At 46.9% G+C, this 20,401-nt stretch overlaps 1 protein-coding gene across 1 annotated transcript in view; it reads right to left on the bottom strand.

Moving 5' to 3' along the window:
• Positions 1-18,771, bottom strand: part of CAND1 (cullin associated and neddylation dissociated 1) — a 35,795-nt gene extending 17,024 nt beyond the window's left edge. Inside the window, exons 1-7 of the mRNA XM_054178307.1 lie at positions 18,429-18,771; positions 12,828-12,971; positions 4,958-5,112; positions 1,996-2,119; positions 1,328-1,584; positions 1,120-1,225; positions 1-146 (exon numbers count right to left, since the gene is read on the bottom strand). Of these exons, the coding sequence (XP_054034282.1) occupies positions 1-146; positions 1,120-1,225; positions 1,328-1,584; positions 1,996-2,119; positions 4,958-5,112; positions 12,828-12,971; positions 18,429-18,496 (1,000 nt within the window). The 5' untranslated portion in view covers positions 18,497-18,771. The remainder of the gene's footprint in view (positions 147-1,119; positions 1,226-1,327; positions 1,585-1,995; positions 2,120-4,957; positions 5,113-12,827; positions 12,972-18,428) is intronic.
• Positions 18,772-20,401: the final 1,630 nt, after the last annotated feature.

The following is a 20,401-nucleotide window of genomic DNA, read 5'->3' as shown; positions in this document are numbered from 1 at the left end:
CTTGATCATCATCATCACCACCATCAGCATCCATAGCATTTTCATCCTCATCTTCATCGTCGTAATTGTAATTAGGATCATAGGTCAGGTATTTAAGACAGATGTTTATAATAGTAGACACATGAGGATAAACTTCTTTAGGACATCTGTGGAAAGACAAAAATGCAAATCAGTGACAATTCATTTTGAAGAACTAAAATGTTTCTAAAAGACATCATGCCACAGGCTGTACTTTTGAGACACTACACCAAACCAGATAGCACCAATGCATCCATGTGAACTACAGAAACTCAGAGAAGGTGGTCAGGAAGGGCACTGCTACTGTGCAACTGCATCTGCTGGAGTGAAAGAATGCAGAGGCCCCAGATACAGAATCACAGAATTGACAGTGTTGGGAAGGGACCTCAAGGATCAGCCAGTTCCAACCCCCGTGCCGTGGGCAGGGACTCCTCACACTACAGCAGGCTGCTCACAGCCACATCCAGCCTGGCTGCAAACACCTCCAGGGATGAGGCTTCCACCACCTTCCTGGGCAACCTGTGCCAGGCTCTCACCACCCTCATGGGGAACAACTTCTTTCTAACATCCAATTTCAATCTACTCACTTCTAGTTTTGCTCCACTGCCCCTAGTCCTACCACTGCCTGACACCCTCAAAGTCCCTCCCCAGCTTTCCTGTAGCCCCCTTCAGACACTGCAAGGCCACAATTAGGTCTCCTGGGAGCCTTCTCTTCTCCAGACTGAACAACCCCAATTCCCTCAGTCTGTCCTCACAGCAGAGCAGCTCCAGCCCTCTGCTCATCCTCGTGGCCCTTCTCTGGACACCTTCCAGCACCTCCACATCCTTCCTGTAATAGGGCCTCCAGATGTGTTTGGACATCCATTTCTTTCCCATTACTACTGGATAAAAAAATGCAATAGGATGCTTTCCCCCTCCCATCTGTCTACCCAACAATGGCACAGCAGAGCTTCTGAAGTGCCCACAAAACACACTGCTGAACAGTTAAGTTACAAAGCAGATTTACAGGAACAGTTCAAGCTCAAAGCATGCAAAATATTTTGTACAGCACACTGTTAGATCTTAAGAAAGCCTGGAACAGGTAGCTCAGGAAGGACTTACCTCCTAACAAAGGATTCAAAGGCTTGAATGCAATACTCTCGTAGCTCATCATCATCTACATTACAAAACTTGACCACCAGAGGAATTATTTTCTCCAGATATTCACCTGGGGAGAGAAAAAAATCAATCAGTGATTACTCTCATCTGACAAAACCAACCCACACCACAAAACTTTCCAAGTTCCAGAGAACTGATGTGTTTTTCTTACCTATTCTATGACCTGCTTGCCTACTGATAGCAGCAATACACTGTATATAGGTCCTAGTTGTTGACATGGAATCATTTTTAGACAGCTCTGTCAACAGATGTTCAATGAGGTCAACAAAAACCATATTGCCACAACTCATAACCAGGTGACCAAGAGCAATGATGGTTCTTTTCCTCACAGCAAGCCTGGGGCTAGTCAGCTGGGGGAGCAGACAGGTCAGAATTGAAGGGTGGAAGTTAACAAGCAGTCCTCCTTGCCTTAAAACAGACAAAACACAAACTCAAACCAATTGCATCTAGAGAACTTTGTTCACATAACTGTACAACAATTTCTTTCAATATTCCCACACCATCAGAAATACCCCAAGTCAGTCTTCTAAATTTAAGCTTTTTGGAACGTTTATAAACAAGAAGCTAGTTTCAGACATACCCTCAAAGCCATAAACATTAAAGTAAGCTTCCAATCACAGTTCTCAGAGGAGTACACAATGGAGTAGTTGAGCTATCCAACAACTTCTCTGCAATACATTCACCACTTCTTTTTTCAACTTAAGTTTTACCTATACTTCAGACCTTGCCATATGATTTCCCACAACTTAAAGCAGTTTCAATCTGACATGGTCAGTATTAAACCTGCATTCAGCAGCCCTTGGGAGGAGGGAGGTTTACCTGCTCAACATATCAGCCATGATATCCAGCGCCTCCAGCTGAACAGACACATCCTCCTGCTTGGCTATAGCACTAGTGAGACGCCCTGTGATCTTTTTGCAGACATTAGCTGCTAATGCAGAGCCTGCAAAGACAAGAAAACCTCAGCATTTTCATAACTAAGCTTCACCAAAAATGCAGTTTTTACATCAGAGACATTTTGCTGCCTGTGATCATGGAAAGCCACCTGAGCTCGCTAGCTTTTCCCACTCAGCGAAGCCAGCTTGAAGAGCCAGTTTAGTTTGCTAATGTGACATGAGTTTTGTGATGAAGCTGGAAGACTAGCTATGTAGAAACACACTCAGGAGGGCTTCCTAATTGTCCAATAAGGCACACAGAGACAGGACACTGCTTTTGGTAGGGCAAGCATCAAAAAGCAAAAGCCCAGACAAGTCAAGAGGATGATTAGATGGCTGGAGCACCTCTCCTGTGAGGACAGACTGAAGGAGTTGGGGTTGTGCAGTCTGGAGAAGAGAAGGCTCCAAGGAGACCTAATTGTGGCCTTCCAGTATCTGAAGGGGGCTACAGGAAAGCTGGGGAGGGACTTTTTAGGCTGTCAGGAAGTGAAAGGACTTGGGGGGATGGAAAAATGGGTAGATTCAGACTGGATGTTAGGAAGTTGTTCCCCATGAGGGTGGTGAGACACTGGCACAGGTTGCCCAGGGAGGTGGTAGAAGCCTCATCCCTGGAGGTTTTTAAAGACAGGCTGGATGTGGCTCTGGGCAACCTGATCTAGTGTGAGGGGGATTGGAACTGGATGACCCTTGAGGTCCCTTCCAACCCTAACAATTCTATGATTCTAAATGAACTCATTACAGGTAAAAAGAAAGGAATAAACTAAAAGCTAAGGCAAAGCACAGGAGTAGCAAAGAACCAGAACATTGTACAGAGCAGCTGGATAATGAAAAAAATAAAAGGTATTGCAGAAGCAACTTAAAACACCTGAAATGCTCCTGAAATGTGTGAGAAAGGAGAAAACAAACAACAAACAAAATGTATACCCAAAGTACCTTAAACTTTAAGTAAAAACATCTTTACCGTAAGTCCATAGTTTCCCTTTCCTCCACTGTCTAACATTTTTTGGTGTTATTAGAATCACAGAATTGTTAGAACACTCTCCAGCAATCAGTTTACAGCAGCACCATTTATTCATGGAATCACAGAATTGTCAGGGTTGGAAGGGACCTCAAGGCTCAGCCAGTTCCAACCCCCCTGCCATGGGCAGGGACACCTCACACTACAGCAGGTTGCTCACAGCCACATCCAGCCTGGCTGCAAACACCTCCAGGCATGAGGCTGCCACCACCTCCCTGGGCAACCTGTGCCAGTCTCTCACCACCCTCATGGGGAAGAACTTCTTCCTAAATGTCATAGCAGCACTCACTGGATAGTTCTCATCTTCATTTGCATGAAGTGAAATTAATGACATTCCAACCTGCATTCACTCTTATTTATCCATTTTTATGACTTACTCTTAACTCTATGACTAAAACTAAATACAATTAGACAAATGTATTACCACAGAGGCTAAGGAGGGGAAAAGAGAGAGACAACAATGGTTGATTTGAGCTGAAGCAGTAACAGCTACATTCTTTTTGTATTAGGAATGCTAATTACACTGAAATATTTTGCTACATTTGTTTGAGCTTTACCTCCACCCCAGAACCTCCTTTTGTTTTGCTTAGGTAAACAACAGAATAAGAGCTTACACATCTCAGCACTGCTAGGGAAAAGCAAGAATTACATTTGCAGGAGGCTTGCAATAAAGGAGGCTAAAATCTCAGCTGGTTTCTTTTCATTTCATTTGTAACTGCATTTCCAAAGGCTTTTAATCACTGTTCTGTTCTCATTCATACAGCACAGTATCTGAAAGCACTTGAATCCAAAAAGGAGTACTGTCATTAAGCTGTGAAGTCTTCATCAGTATTCTCTCTTTTGCAGGAATCAAAAATGCCTTCATTTCAAAGGGCAGGTAAGAACTTCAGTCCTCTAACAGGTCAGAAACACAAGCTGCCTTCCACAACACTTAGCACAGAGACAGGAAATCAGCTCATGCAAGAGAAATGCCCAAGTTAAAAATCAATCCTAAAAGCATACTACCAATCAAAAGCATAGAATAGAATAGAATAGAATAGAATAGAATAGAATAGAATAGAATAGAATAGAATAGAATAGAATAGAATAGAATAGAATAGAATAGAATAGAATAGACCAGGTTGGAAAAGACCTTAGAGATCATCAAGTCCAACCTATCACCCAGCACCATCTCATCAACTAAACCATGGCACCAAGCACCCCATCAAGTCTCTTCCTAAACACCTCCAGTGATGGTGACTCCACCACCTCCTTGGGCAGCACATTCCAATAGGCAATCACCATCTCTCTGGAGAACTTCCTCATAACCTCCAGCCTAAACCTCCCCTGGTGCAGCTTGAGACTGTGTCCTCTTGTTCTGGTGCTGGGTGCCTGGAAGAAGAGACCAACCCCCACCTGGCTACAACCTCCCTTCAGGTAGTTGTGGAGAGCAAGAAGGTCTCCCCTGAGCCTCCTCTTCTCCAGGCTAAGCAACCCCAGCTCCCTCAGCCTCTCCTCACAGGGCTGTGTTCCAAACCCCTCCCCAGCTTTTGTTGCCCTTCTCTTTGCACTCAATTTGTTATACCAAAGCTCATGTATTGCAAGTCAGGTTTTCACATGAATGCAATTCTTCAGTAAAAGCAAACAAACAAACTTCTGACTGGAAATTCAGCCAGAGAGGCAGCAACTGAAAACAATTATCTGTGCTACATGCTTTTTCCTCTGACAGAAATTAGTTCCAGTGTTAAATGAACTGAATTATTTCCCCTAAAGGACCTACTATTTGCATGGGTTTTTAATTGCCAAGGGAATGGTAAAATTAAATGCTCTTGAGCACAAAAAGCCTTACCACTGGAAGCTGGGGGGAGTTCTCCAATCACAGTTTTAAGGCCAATGCTTGAAATGTCACGTAGCTGTTCCTTGTCTGAAAGCATGTTTGTACAGAGGGTATCTACAATGGTCTCCACTTGGTACTCCTTCACTTTACTCACCAAAGGACCAAGGCTGTAAGGAGAGAAGAAAGTATTAAATCTGCAAACCTTAAAAGCCTCTCCTTTTATGTCACTACTTTGCAATCATAGAATTAGTAAGGTTGGAAAAGACCTCAGAGATCATCAAGTTCAACCTGTCACCCAGCACTTCATAACTGACTAAACCATGGTTCCAAGTGCCACATCCAGTCCCTTTTTGAACACCTTCAGGGGAGGCAACTCCACCACCTCCCGGGGCAGCACATTCCAATGGCCAATCTCTCTTTCTATGAAGAACTTTCTCCTTACCTCCTTTACCACAGCTTGAGACTATGTCCTCATGTTCTGGTGCTGCTTGCCTGGGAGAAGAGACCAACCCCCACCTGGCTACAACTTCCTTCAGGTAGTTGTAGACAACAAGAAGGTCTCCCCTGAGCCTCCTCTTCTCCAGGCTAAGCAACCCCAGCTCCCTCAGCCTCTCCTCCCAGGGCTATGCTTCAGACCCCTCCCCAGCCTCATTGCCCTTCTCTGGACACATTCCTGCATCTTAACATCTTTCCTAAACTGAGGGGCCCAGAACTGGACACAGGACTCAAGATGTGGCCTAACCAGTGCTGAGTCCAGGGCAGAATGACTTCCCTGCTCCTGATGGCCACACTGCTCCTGATGCAGGCCAGGATGCCATTGGCCTTCTCGTCCACGTATAAGCCAATGGGACCCTGGGGTGCATGCAGAGGAGTATGTGCAGCAGAGCCAGGGAGGTTCTCCTCCCCCTCTGCTCTGCCCTGGTGAGGCCCCTCCTGGAATACTGCATCCAGTTCTGGGCTCTCCCGCTCAAGAGGGACAGGGATCTGCTAGGGACAATCTGATCAAGAGTTTGAGCCAGTTCCAAGGTTCCAGTAGATTTGTGCTGAGAGGTTTCAATGCTGAGCTAAGAGGCCATGTCTCCCAGTGCAAATGACAGAGCCAAGCATTACAGCTCAGACACCATGGATGTGTCTGTGGCTTAGCAAGAGAGGGTCCAGCATTGCAGCTCAGACACCATGGATGTGTCTGTGGCTTAGCAAGAGAGGGTCCAGCATTACAGCTCAGACACCATGGATGTGTCTGTGGCTTAGCAAGAGAGGGTCCAGCATTACAGCTCAGACACCATGGATGTGTCTGTGGCTTAGCAAGAGAGGGTCCAGCATTACAGCTCAGACACCATGGATGTGTCTGTGGCTTAGCAAGAGAGGGCCCAGCATTGCAGCTCAGACACCATGGATGTGTCTGTGGCTTAGCAGGAGAGGGTCCAGCATTACAGCTCAGACACCATGGATGTGTCTGTGGCTTAGCAAGAGAGGGTCCAGCATTACAGCTCACACACCATGGATGTGTCTGTGGCTTAGCAAGAGAGGGTCCAGCATTACAGCTCACACACCATGGATGTGTCTGTGGCTTAGCAAGAGAGGGTCCAGCATTACAGCTCAGACATCATGGATGTCATTAAGAAATGCCCAACAGAAGTAAAAGGCAGCAAGGAAGATGTGCAAATGAGATTTGTATTTAGAATGCAATAGTAACCCCCCAATGCCACAAATTCAGGCCAATTGCCATTTCCTCCCTTGGCAGAGCAGTTTACAGAGATATATAAATATCTCTTTTTAAATCTACAAACCCCACCTGTGGTGCAACATTTCTAGAAGATTGTGGTGGGCTGCAGCACACAGATGATGCCAAGAGAACTGCTAAATGAGACACTGGCTGGTCTCTGGAGAAAGGCTGAAAAAGAAGCCCTTTAAGTGCATAGAAACAAAGACATAATGGAATGGTTTTTCACCTGCCACTGCAGATACACCTACTGCTTGCAGAAATGAACAGCCCTGACAGAACAAGCTTTGTAAAGGCAGACAGACCTTGGGCCCTACCCTGATACTGCCCTCTCAGCTGGGAAAAAGGCACTCTGCTGGAATTTTTAGGTTCCATCAAACCACCTCCACAGATACTAAGAGCTCCTGGAGCTTACAGGACAATATCCACAATCTAATCTTATTAAACTAATACTGCAACCCTATTAAAACAACTCCTGGACACTAACACTGGTAAAGACCAGACAGACAAACTCCTGATCAATTTGTACACAAGAACCTGCCAATACACAGTTATTACCAACAATTAGCTAATTGTCTCCCAGACTCAAGCCATCCCTGACTGCATTCCTAAAAGATGAAACCTTTTGTCCTGCTGCTCAGAAAAGCTCACAGCTTCCTCCACAACTCAGTTTCACTCTTCAGACAAGCTTTCCCTTGACAGTGTTTCATCATCCAGTGTGCACTTGCACCCAGAAAGCAAATCACATCCTGGGCTGCATCAAGAGAAGCAGAGCCAGCAGGGCCAGGGAGGGGATTCTCCCCCTCTGCTCAGCTCTGGTGAGACCCCACCTGGAGCACTGTGTCCAGTTCTGGAGCCCCTAATAAGGATCTGGAGGTGCTGGAAGGTGTCCAGAGAGGGCCAGGAAGATGATCAGAGAGCTGAAGCTGCTCTGCTATGAGGACAGACTGAGGGAGTTGGGGCTGTTCAGCTTAGAGAAGGAAAGGCTCCAAGGAGACCTTCTTGTGGCCTTCCACTATCTGAAGGGGGCTACAAGAAAGCTGGGGAGGGACTTTTTAGGGTGTCAGGGAGTGATAGGACTGCGGGGAATGGAGCAAAGGTAGAAATGGGTAGATTGAGATTGGATGTTAGGAAGAAGTTCTTGCCCATGAGGGTGGTGAGAGCCTGGCACAGGTTGTCCAGGGAGGTGATGGAAGCCTCATCCCTGGAGGTTTTGAAGGCCAGGCTGGATATGGCTGTGAGCAACCTGCTGCAGTGTGAGGTGTCCCTGCCCATGGCAGGGGGTTTGGAACTGGATGATCCTTGAGGTCCCTTCCAACCCTGACAATTCTTTGACACCATCCTTTTATACCTCAGCTCTGAGCAGAAGCAGACCTTCACTAAAACAGTTGTTCCATATGTGAAAACCTCTCCAATAATGACAAGCACTTCTTCACTAAAACCTGAACTACCAAACACCTGCCACATCCTTCTGATGTAAACAGGTTTGGTTTTCAACTGTAACTAAAATAACCATAGCACAGACTGATCAGTTAAATCCTCCTCAGTTCAGGACAGGAACCACTGTTTTGCTGATGCTCTAGAGATGACCAAGCCACTGAAATGAGGAAGTCATTCACACAGCTGCTTGAAATGACAGTTTCTAGAAAGTGCTAAATCAGATTTGACTTGAATTAGTGTCTTCAGCCCTATTTATTCAGCCTACTGATTCAATAAAGCTGACATATGAATTGTGAAGCAAACCTTATAAAAAGATTGCCTCAAGCTTTTCTGGCCCTTAAAAAAATCAGTAAATATCAATTGCAGACCTTACTTTTAGCCTCAGATTACAAACTAAGCTTATCAGAAGCTGAAAAGGAACTATAATCTTATTGCATACAATCAGTTGTGAATACAAAGCTTTTGCACTTAAGCACACTTTAGACCCCTGAAAGCAGTTTCAGGTGTTTGATCTGTCCTTTCATCTGTGTCCTTTCACTAGCCAACACTTTTTGTCCAGTCATTCAGCTGCCTGTAAACACTGCCTATAACACAACATCTCCTTTAGCTCTCACACAGTAGAAAACAAAGGTAGTGTGGCTCCCTATTAGGAAGAGGGACACTCATAGAATCATGGAATTGTTAGGGTTGCAATAGACCTCAAGGCTCAGCCAGTTCCAACCCCCCTGCCATAGGCAGGGGCACCTCACACTACAGCAGGTTGCTCACAGCCACATCCAGCCTGGCCTTCAAAACCTCCAGGCATGAGGCTTCCACCACCTCCCTGGGCAACCTGTGCCAGGCTCTCACAACCCTCATGGGGAACAACTTCTTCCTAACATCCAATCTCAATCTATTCACTTCTAGTTTTGTTCCATTCCCCCAGTCCTATCACTCCCTGACACCCTCAAAAGTCCCTCCCCAGCTTTCCTGTAGCCCCCTCAGACACTGGAAGGCCACAGTTAGGTCTCCTCAGAGCCTTCTCCTCTCCAGACAGAACAGCCCCAATTCCCTCAGCCTGCCCATCATCAGTGATACTCCAAAACTACTATACTTTAATGGCTACCAAATGAGCACATTTGATTACAAGGAAGAGTTAAAATTCCTAAATGGGGAGAAGAAAAAACCTGATGATTCAAATCCCCAGGACAGGATGACGTGCAGCAAGTCTATTACCACAGCAGCCAAAACACTGTAAAGCTGCTGAACTGGATCAGCCACACAACCACCAGTATGTGCATCATCCTGCCCATACTAATGACTCAAGCTCACAGCATAAGGCAGGGTTTCCTATATTGACCTGCTGCCCAGAGAAGCCACACTCATAAAGGTAGAGAAGCTACACAGAATCAACCAGGTTGGAAGAGACCTCCAAGATCATCAAGTCCAACTGATTAACCAACCCTAACTAATCAATTAGACCATGGCACCAAGTGCCTAATTCCAGTGTCTCACCAGCCTCAAGGGAAAGAACTTCTTCCTAACATCCAACCTCAATCTACCCCTTTCTAGGTTTTTTCCCCATTCCCCCCAGTCCTACCACTCCCTGACACCCTCAAAAGTCCCTCCCCAGCTTTCCTGTAGCCCCCTTCAGATACTGCAAGGCCACAAGAAGGTCTCCTCAGAGCCTTCTCTTCTCCAGACTGAACAACCCCAACTCCCTCAGTCTGTCCTCAGAGCAGAGCCCCTCCAGCCCTCTGCTCATCCTCATGGCCCTTCTCTGGACACCTTCCAGCACCTCCAGATCCTTCTTGTAATAGGGGCTCCACAACTGGACACAGAGCTCCAGGTGGGGTCTCACCAGAGCTGAGCAGAGGGGGAGAATCACCTCCCTGGCCCTGCTGGCTCTGCTTCTCTTGATGCAGCCCAGGCTCTGGTTGGCTCTCTGGGCTGCAAGTGCTCACTGCTGGCTCCTGTTGAGCTTCTCCTCCCCCAGCACCCCCCAGGTCCTTTTCTTCAGGGCTGCTCTCAAGCCAGTCCTTGCCCAGCCTGTATCAGTGCTTGGGATTGCCCTAACCCAGCTGCAGGACCTTGCACTTGGTCTTGTTGAACCTCCTGAGGCTGTCATGGGCCCAGACTGATCTACCTCAATAGGAAGCTTCCCAAACAAGCTGCAAATCTTTCCTTCCTTTCTCACAGAAAAATGTCTCTCAACTACAGATTCAAAAGTACACAAGCTTGCCTGAAATCCTTCTTCTGAGAAAGGGAATCTATACTTAAATGCTCTTTAAGGAACAGTCTAATGAAAGCTCCTGTTGTAAAGTCTCTAAGTTCAGCAGAGTATTTAAACTAATAAAGATGACAGAATCACAGAGTGGTAAGGGCTGGCAGTCACCTCTGGAGATCTAGTCCAAACCCACTGCTAAATATTTAAACACAGATTATGCCTCCCTCAAATAAACATCCTAGCAAATCTGTAGCAGAAACACACAAGTAAAGAATGGCAACACAAAATATTTTAAACCCAGAAAAAGCCAAGAAACATATGCTGTCTGAAATAAACCTTCCAATGAATTGGGCTTACACTCAGTAATGTAGTAGAAGGAAGACTTTAAATCACAGCTTGTACTGCCTCAGAAAAACTACAGCTTGATAGTGTTCAACCTCTCCCATCCTTCATCCCCAATACTGCTTCCACAAATGCTTGCCTGATTGCAGGAGGAGAGCACGAAGCTAGAACATGATTTAAGTCCCCAAACCAATCTGCAACAAAATCAGTAGTGCAAGAAAAGAGACAAGGTGGGCAAGAATAGAGTAGCAGCAGCTTTACCTTAGACTGGCTCAAAACTGGCATGGAACAATACCATGAGCATAAGCTGCCTTAAAAAGAGAAGACTCCTTCAGTGTGGCTTTTTTTGGCCTTCAGAGCATATCTGCAAGTGGAAGTGGCTGTGATGCCAAAAACACCCCCTGATACATTCAGGAGCGAGTCCATTCAGGATGAATGTTCACCATCTACCTGAAAACTTTTTCCCCTGTGTTTCTTGTCCCATTTACAGTAAATCTAACACTGTTCTTGGGCAATATTTGGATTTCCCAAACAGAGTCCAAACTTGGAACAAATCCTCTTATTTTTATTAAGTCAAGCAATATTTTATCAGTATGCCAAAGTAACCTTTAAGCAAAGAATGGCTAATAAGGAAAAGAACAGGACATGCACACAGCCACATCTATTTTCTCATCCTCTTCCCTTTGCAATTTCTCTTTCTGGTCCAAAAGCAGAACTTCAGGTGCAAAACCCTAACACTGCCATTAGAGATTTTCAGATAGCCTGGGGCTGTGCACTAATATAAACTTAAACCCAGCTTTGGTGTGTACATGAAAGATCAATACTGTATGTACACTGCAACATAACTGTTCCAGAAAGTGCTTCACACACAGTGTGAAGGGAAAGTGTTTCACACAAAGACAATTCTAAGCCTCAGCCAAGTTTCATGACCTACTCTTCCAACTGAGTACAAGCCATCTGTTTCAAAGCCACAGAACTTGAGCTGTTCCAAAAGGAATTTAGACCTTTCAGAAGTGTGAATTAAAAAGAAACTTAGCATTTTGTGTGGTTAATAAAAGCATTTCTAACACTGCAAGCCTGGTGAGAGCAGTGGAAAAGCAGTGACAATTACTATACTGCCAATACTAAACTTCAGCTTGAAACTCACTGTTCCTACTGAAGTTTCTTTCTCTGTGCAAGGTTTCTGGTTGCCATCACTTAAAATACTTCAGAAGTTGGAAGCAGCACTGCTTCTAAGTACACAAGCAGATGTATGCACAGGCTATCATTTTCTGCTTTGCTAGTCAGATAGGGCAAACTGTAAAGAATAACAAGCTGAAACCTACTAACTCAGCTAATCTCACTGAGAAGCTTCTCTTCCAAGCTGTCCCAAGCTCTTGGGTAGCAAGTTTACTTCAGTCCATTCCTCATGGAACACAGGTAGCATAGATGGAATACTAAACAAAAAACTAAGCTCATGAACAAGAAACATTCTCAGGAACACTAGAAGCTTTTGAACAGAGAGGCTCCTCTTAGAGGCACAAAAAGTCAGAAGGGTCAAGAACAAGAAGAAAGTCATAATAAACATAGCACCTCTTCAAAGGGTGCTCTGGAAAAGCCACATGTGAAGTTAAATAAAGTCAGGAATAGACACTACTGAAGCAACAGATGTCTGAAATGCAAGTCACTGCACTTGACCCCATAAAACATTTACAGTTCCTCTGAAGCATGTAAAACCATTAACAACAATATTCTGAACGCTAGTTGAGAGGTAAGTTCCATGTTTGATAACCAAGGCCACATATTTACATCTCCTATTTTCATCTCTGCTTGTAAACTACTCCAGTACTGTAATTCTTCCCCTGCACATCACCTACCCTCTCACAGTGAACCATAAATGTGGCAACCACCAGTGAATTATGTCCTTTTAAATTGTATTGAGCACTCAAGCACCAGCACAGAAGAATATAATCCATATACCTTCAGCCAGGACTGCATGTGCTATTTCTCACCTGAAAGCCCAAATGTTAACCTGTAGTACCAGCAAAAGACAGGCAGGCAACCTATATGTACAAGGGTTCCTCTGTGGACATCAATGCAATCATCATTTTGCACAGCAACAGCTCCTTCAAAGTGCTCTAAGTTGTTCAGGCATTAAACAATCCTTTACACCACATAAAAAGGATACTTACCATTTCACAGCTAAGTTTTGCACCTCACCATTTTTGTCTTCCAGTAATTTCAAGATCATCTTCACCACCTTTCTTTCACTGTCATCATCCAGCTTGATAGAATCTTTCTGTAGCTCTGTCATCAAGTCATTAGTAGCCATAAACCTGACAAGAGAAAGTCAGAGAGTTATTGCTAAAAGGACAGAGGTGAAACAAAGGGCTCAGGATTTGAGAGTCTCAGTTTCCAGCATTTTCAATCAAACAAATCACATTTGGGGTTGGATTATTGTCACCTGCTTTGCAATATAAGCAGTACTTATTTTGGTTACAGAGTAAAAAAGGGAGGGGGGGAGAAAGTATTTGATTTTAGTTAGGTCATCATCCTTTCCTGCTAACAACAGCTACCTATTTCACTTCATCTGTTTACAGTATATGCCAAATGATCTCCACAAAGAAAAGCTGACACTTTCCCAGATGCCAAGTAGTCTGTTCATTACATATACTGATGGTATTAAAAAAGGCTTTTTTATTTAAGACTCTCTTAAAAGAAAAACCCAAATTATCTCCACTTTGAGTTTATTTTATAACTGCTCCTAAGTGAGGAGAAAAAATAGTGGGTTTCAAGTATTTTCCAACAGAACTCACCCAAAGTCAAACATCAGTGAAGGGAGAAATAAAAGCAAAGCTGGTTTGTGTGTTTTTCATGTTCTTGCCCTATACAGGCTAGTTTGTTTAGAGTCTAGACAATGGCCAATCACATTTATTCAGCCATCAGTTTGGGGTGCCACATTAAAGACCAGAATTCATTACTGACAGATCAAGCAAATTCATTAATGAAGAGCACTGCCATACCCACCCATGTAAGAACATACTGAGAAGTTACTTTGCAAAAACATTGCTTTTATGCCTTTGGTTTCTCTTCCTTCTGAAGTCAGTGTTCCAATCTGGTCTTTTGTAAGTACCCTCTCTCCTCAGAAGTGAACACACAGATGTGTTACACAGTTATGAATCCCATGGGCTTCAGCATCAATCCCAACCTCCATTCAAAGCCTCAGACAAAGATGGTTTGCAATCAAACAGTTAAAGTTGACACGTGGACTTCAGGCATAACAGCCTCAACAGCCATCACTCCAGCTCAGGTCAGACTTGGAAGGGTTTCTCTGCAGCCTGACCTGCTGGATATTCTGCAGAGTCTTAATATGCCTCACAAGTGCCAGATGCTGACCCTGACATAAAGGACCTTTACTTGTCCTGGCTTTTAATGTAGTCTGTCCCAAGGTGTTTCGAAGATAAGACCTCACATATTTTTCATTCACTTCAGCAGTCCCACTGAGGCAAACCTGTAATCTGACAGGAACCAGATGGGTTCATGAACAGATGATGAACGTGAATGGCATCAGCATGCCAAGGAAAAAGGTTATTTGAGAAGTAAAGGTGATGGACCTCCAAAGGCCATCTAGTCCAACCCCCTCTGCAGTCAGCAGGGACATCCTCCACTAGAGCAGGCTGCCCACAGCATTGTCCAGCCTCACCTTGAATATCTCCAGGGATGGGGCCCAAACCACCACCCTGGGCAACCTGTTCCAGGGTGCCACCACCCTCATGGTAAAGAACTTGCTCCTCACATCCAATCTAAATCTGCTCTGCTCTAGTTTGAAGCCATTGTCCCTGGTCCTGTCACTGCAGGTCTTGGCAAACAGTCTCTCTCCCTCCCATTTTGTAGCCCCCTTCAGGCTGCTGTTAGGTCTCCCTGGAGCCTCATGTTTCAAGGCTGAACACCCCCAGTTCCCTCAGCCTCTTTGTAGTAGAGGTGCTCCAACCCCCTGATCATTTTCATGGCTGAACATTCAAAACCAGTCTCCATGTTACTGCTACACTTACCCCCTTCTCCTGGAATCTGAATAGTCTCCCCTCACATTCTTGGTCAACAGCTCCCACTTCCTAGCCTCAAGAGTTCACATGCATTGTGAACTCAGCTTGTGACAAGTTCCTAAACCAAGCAGAGCTTGCACATCTTCAGTCCATGAGCAGCTTCAGCACCCAACTACGACTGATGGACTCCTCCATTAAAAAACAACCACCAACAATGGTGTAGGCAGGCCTGGCAACTGTATTTCAGACTAGCTGGTGTTTAGAAACATGGTCTGTAGCAGTTCAGATGTGGCTTGCAGTGACAACTGCTTCCTCCTCAGGCACGTCAAACCTAACCTGGTGCAGAGCAGCAACGTGCCAGCAGCTCCTTGTATCTTGCACTCAAGATCAGTCATTCACCTCCAGCAAGGAGTCTGCTTCTCCCACTGCCATACAGCAAGGCGACACCTTACATGGGTGCTCATTTTAGAATGCAAGTCTGAGTTTCTGGACAACAAACCCCCCAACCATAAAGTCAGTTTAGCCAAAAAAAAAAAGGGAAGGATTAAATTTTACAGTGAACTGTGGTTAACACTCAGCTCCCTGTCACCAACAAGTGAACTACACTCTCCCTCTTCAAACATGCAGAAGAATAAATGCACTGACAACTACTAGTGCTAAATACCATTTCCTCCATTGTGCAAATCTGTGACACACCTCAGGTTTCACAACAACATGTTGCGGTGTGACAAACAGTTTGTAAAGGTCATCACTCATTTTTATTGCTTGTAAAGGCAGATTTTAATCCACAGGTTTTATTGTTTTTTTTTTTTTGTTTTCTGTTTGAGAATGCTGAAGTTGTGCAAAGCTCCTTGAAAAAGTCATTAGAATAGAATAGAATTAACCAGGTTGGAAAAGACCTCAGAGATCATCCAGTCCAACCTACCACCCAACACCTTCTAATCAACTAAACCATGGCACCAAGCACCCCTATCCAGTCTCTTCCTGAACAGCTCCAGGGATGGTGACTCCACCACCTCCCTGGGCAGCACATCCCAATGACCAATCTCTCTTTCTATGAAGAACTTCTTCCTAACATCCAGCCTAAACCTCCCCTGGCACAGCTTGAGACTGTGTCCTCTTGTTCTGGTGCTGGCTGCCTGGGAGAAGAGACCAACCCCCACCTGGCTACAACCTCCCTTCAGGGAGTTGGAGAGAGCAAGAAGGTCTCCCCTGAGCCTCCTCTTCTCCAGGCTAAGCAACCCCAGCTCCCTCAGCCTCTCCTCACAGGGCTGTGCTCCAGACCCCTCCCCAGCTTTCTTGCCCTTCTCTGGACACCTTCCAGCAGCTCAACATCTTTCCTATACTGAGGGGCCCAGAACTGGACACAGGACTCAAGGTGTGGCCTAACCAGTGCTGAGCACAGGGCAGAATGACTTCCCTGCTCCTGCTGGCCACACTCTTCCTGATGCAGGCCAGGATGCCATTGAATTTCTACACTGTGCTCTCCTAAGGCAAACACAAACCAAATTTTAGGCACATGCAGTTGTGGATTAAAAAAAAAAAAGTCCTTCTTACCCCCACCTTGGACTCCTTTTATACAGAAAGTTTTAAACTCATCAAAAATCAGTATTTAGTTGCAAATCCCATTGGATTGTTTTGTAAATCGTCCTCCCCTTAAGCACAAAACAGAAGAGCTCCCTTAATCACAGGCACAAATTAGCATGATAAAAGTATAAAAAAACCTGCAGTGACCTTTAAGGATAAAAGTTGGCTGAATCTGGTTTGACTGCAATTGAAGTAAATCAGGCAATTTTAGGCTGCTGTCTTAGGCTAATCAGTAACCTTCCTACTTCAAACAATTTTAATCTAGGTTCTCCAAGAACTACCATGACACTAAAATCTGAAGGGAAAACCCATCATCACATTTGTGTCCAGTGCCACAGGTCTGTCAAAAACCAACTCCAGTGTTTTCTAATCACAGGATCACATTAAGGGAGCCCAAGAAGTCTCAAGAGTGAACATGTAAGATTTACAAATATTATTTTCTGTACTCCTGTCAAATCTGATCAGCTCTGAAGTTGAAACAGAAGGAGTTTCATAAAACACTTTAATTTATAGGATTACAGGATGTTAGGGGTTGGAAGGGACCTCTGAAGATCACCAAGTCCAACCCCTCTGCCAGATAGGAGCATAGAATCCAGCCCAGGTCACACAGGAACACATCCAGACAGGGCTGGAAAGGCTCCAGAGAAGGAGACTCCACAACCTCTCTGGGCAGCCTCTTCCAGTGCTCTGGGACCCTCGCAGTGAAGAAGTTCCTCCTCCTGTTGAGGTGGAACCTCCTGGGCTGGAGTTTCCATCCATTGCCCCTTGTCCTGTCACAGGATGCAACTGAGCAGAGCCTGTCCCCTCAGCAGAGCCTGTCCCCTCCCTCTTGACCCCCAGCCCTCAAGTATTTATAGACATGTATTAAATCCCCTTTTTAATTGGAAGATATAGTAAACAAAATTATCACCAGGAACATGTGTCTTCTCAACAGATTTGCTCAGATATCACCTCAAAAAGTGTTTTAGGTGATATATTTGATTCAGTGGCTTGAAAGAAAATCATCACATTTGGTTTTCTTTTAGATTTTAATACATTAACAAGAAACTTGTTTGGTTGCCAACAACCTCTTTAACTATAAGCTAAGCACTGTAATGCTGCAGCAAAGCAACAAATCCCCAGTTTATTCCATGCCTATTCCCTTGTCTGTGACATAAAGAGGCTTCAAATGTGGATTCCTGTTTGCATAAAATACAAATGAATGTAATTCCTCTTAATCTAGCGTTTTTAGTCATCTCTGCTGTTTCACAATAGCTTGTTTACACCATTTGAGAGAGTCGGGTATCTGCATTTTATCTGCTATTGATTGCAGAGCAAGCAAACGATCCAGTGCTCTTGTGGCAGATCTTAGGCTCTAAATCACATCTATCAGTGCTGTCCCCGTAAGACTTAGTTGGGCTTCTCTCTCTGGAAGCATTACTGAGCTATGTGAGGTGCACAAAGCCCCTCTGTCTGCAAGATGTAGCATCCGGGAAGCATGTGACCTTAGGATGTTGAAGCCCACGGTGCTGAGTGGCCCTCCCAGCTCCTATCCGCAGATTCACATCATTCGTATGTTTCGAGACGGGGGAAGGACCCAAGGGAGGTCATCTCACCCAACCTCCGGTACTTAAAGCAAATTCAGCGACAGCTGGTTGCTCCGGGCTTCACCCATCTGCGAGGGCTCAAATTCGAACTCTTGACCTCCTCCTTCGCCTATCCCCGAGAACATCAGCGAAACTGATGACCGCTTAGCATCTGCCGGCTGCCTGGGACCTCTGCCCGCACCGTGTGGAGGCCGCAGTTTCTCGCGAGCTGCCGTGCGCCGACCTTCACAGGCAACGAGAAGAGGCGACCCTCTCCCGGCAACTTTCTGCCCGGGGGAGCAGCAGATCCGCGCCCAGCCCCACTAGGGGGGCCGGGGAGGGTGACTCCTTACTCACCACGAGAGGTGGCGAGGCGGGAACAGCCCCGGCTGGCGGCACCGGGCCCTGCAGGCCTCCCCGCCGCCAAGCACCTGCCGCCGCCCTGACAGCGGCGGCGCCAGGCCTGGGGCCGGCGCGGAGGCGGCCATGGGGGCAGGGCGGCGCGGGGCCTGCGGGCGCGAGTCCGGCGGCAGCGGCGAGGCGGGGGCGGGGCGGGCGCAGGAGGGCGCGGGGGAGGGGGCGCGGCGGCGGCTCCCACCTGAAGTCCTTGTCGCTGGATGTCATTTTCTCCAGCAGGTTGGAGATGTGGTACGAGGCGCTCGCCATGTTGATGGACCCGGCCGGGGGAGTAGGGAGAGGAGAGCAGAAGGAGGCAGCGTCTTCCTGGCCTTGCCGGCTCCACTTCGCCCGGTGCTGGGGACGACGCTCGGCGGGGCGAGTCGGAGCCGGGGCCGGGGCCGGGGCCGGCGGCGAAGGCGAGGGCGGCGGGGGCGGGCAGGCGGGCGCTCCGCCGCCTCCTGCGGCTGCGGCTGACACGGCGGGAGGGGCGGGGAAGCGAACGAGCGGCCGCTCGCGCTCAGCGCCAGGTCAAAGGTCGCGAGGGGCCCCCTCGCACTGCCGGCGCCCCTGATTGGCCCCGCGAGCGGGCGGGAGGTGCGCGCGGCCGTGTGACGCCAGATCGTACGTGGCGCAGAGCGTGCGCGGGAAGTTCGGGACGCCGTCGGAGAGCGGTGGGAGGGGAGACGGCGGAAAAGCTGGCGGGGACTACGCTTCCCGGCGTGCATCGCGCCCGCGTCGCGCCCAGAGCTATTGGCGGTGCGGCTCGGGCCGTGTAGTTTGAGAGGACGGCCGGGCCGCGGCGGCGCGGTGCAGGCTGGGAGGCACTCGGGTGGCCGGCTGGCGTTGTGGCGTCTCGGAGGCCGAGGTTCGACGGCGTGCGGCTCGCTCTGAGGTAGAGCCATCTGAAACACTGTTGTGAATACACTTCTTCTCCAACAGGAATGCTGAGGGCGTGATAAGCGTTCACCAGAGCTCTGACTCCCTCTCCGCGCTCTGCACGGGACGTTACAAACGCACACAGCGTACCCTGGGGTTCCAGGCTGCAGCCGGGGTTCCAGGCCCCACCATAGCTGTGCGATGGCTCACACCAGAGCTGAGCCTGCTCTGGGGGATGTCTGGTGGAAACCAAAAACGGTGGTGTGAAAAGGTGTTTCCTTGGTACATGACGGCAGTGTGGCCATAGAATCACAGAATTGTCAGGGTTGGAAGGGACCCCAAGGATCATCCAGTTCCAGCCCCCCTGCCATGGGCAGGCACACCTCACACTACAGCAGGTTGCTCACAACCACATCCAACCTTGCCTTCAAACCAGGGATGAGGCTTGCACCATCTCCTTGGGCAACCTGTTTCAGTCTCTCACCACCCTCACAGGGAAGTTCTTCCTAAAATCCAATCTGAATCTACCCATTTCTAGTTTTGCTCCACTCCCCCTAGTCTTATGGTTACCTGACACCCTAAAAAGTCCTGGTTTGCTGAAAGCAGGTAGAAAATCTGAGTGCTTTCAGAGATCTTGGAAGTCAAAGAGCACTTTACTTTCCTGGGCCTAACCCATGATCTGTCTCTGCCTGTATTGATGATAGGCAGCAGTAGAACTGGGGCAATACTTTCCATGTTACATCTTCCTTAAAGGTAATATTAAAATACAAGAGCATTAAATACCCTTAATCCTCCTTAGCTGCATTTGTGTGCAGCAAACTGAAGAAATGCTTTTTTTGATCCCTTTATGTTTCTTTGGTTGTTTCTTTAATAAGAAAATTTATTTAGAATATTTATTTCTTTACATGAAGCTTGCAGGTAGCTTTCCACAGCAGCTGATTAGAATAGAATAGAATAAGCCAATAGAATAGAGTTAACCTGGTTGGAAAAGACCTCACAGATCATCAAGGAAAGACCTTTGAGATCATCCAGTCCAGCCTATCACCCAACACCATCTCAGCAACTAACCCATGGCACCAAGCACCCCATCCAGTCTCTTCCTAAACACCTCCAGAGATGGTGACTCCACCACCTCCCTGGGCAGCCCATTCCAATGGCCAATCTCTCTTTCTGGGAAGAACTTCTTCCTAACATCCAGCCTGAACCTCCCCTGGCACAGCTTGAGACTGTGTCCTCTTGTTCTGGTGCTGCCCACCCAGGAGAAGAGACCAACCCCCACCTGGCTACTACCTCCCT

This window comes from Dryobates pubescens, chromosome Z (genome assembly GCF_014839835.1).
Source record: "Dryobates pubescens isolate bDryPub1 chromosome Z, bDryPub1.pri, whole genome shotgun sequence".
NCBI classification, from domain to species: Eukaryota; Metazoa; Chordata; class Aves; order Piciformes; family Picidae; genus Dryobates; species Dryobates pubescens.
Note: the sequence above shows the minus strand (reverse complement) of the source record. Positions and strands in the feature narration are given on the sequence as shown.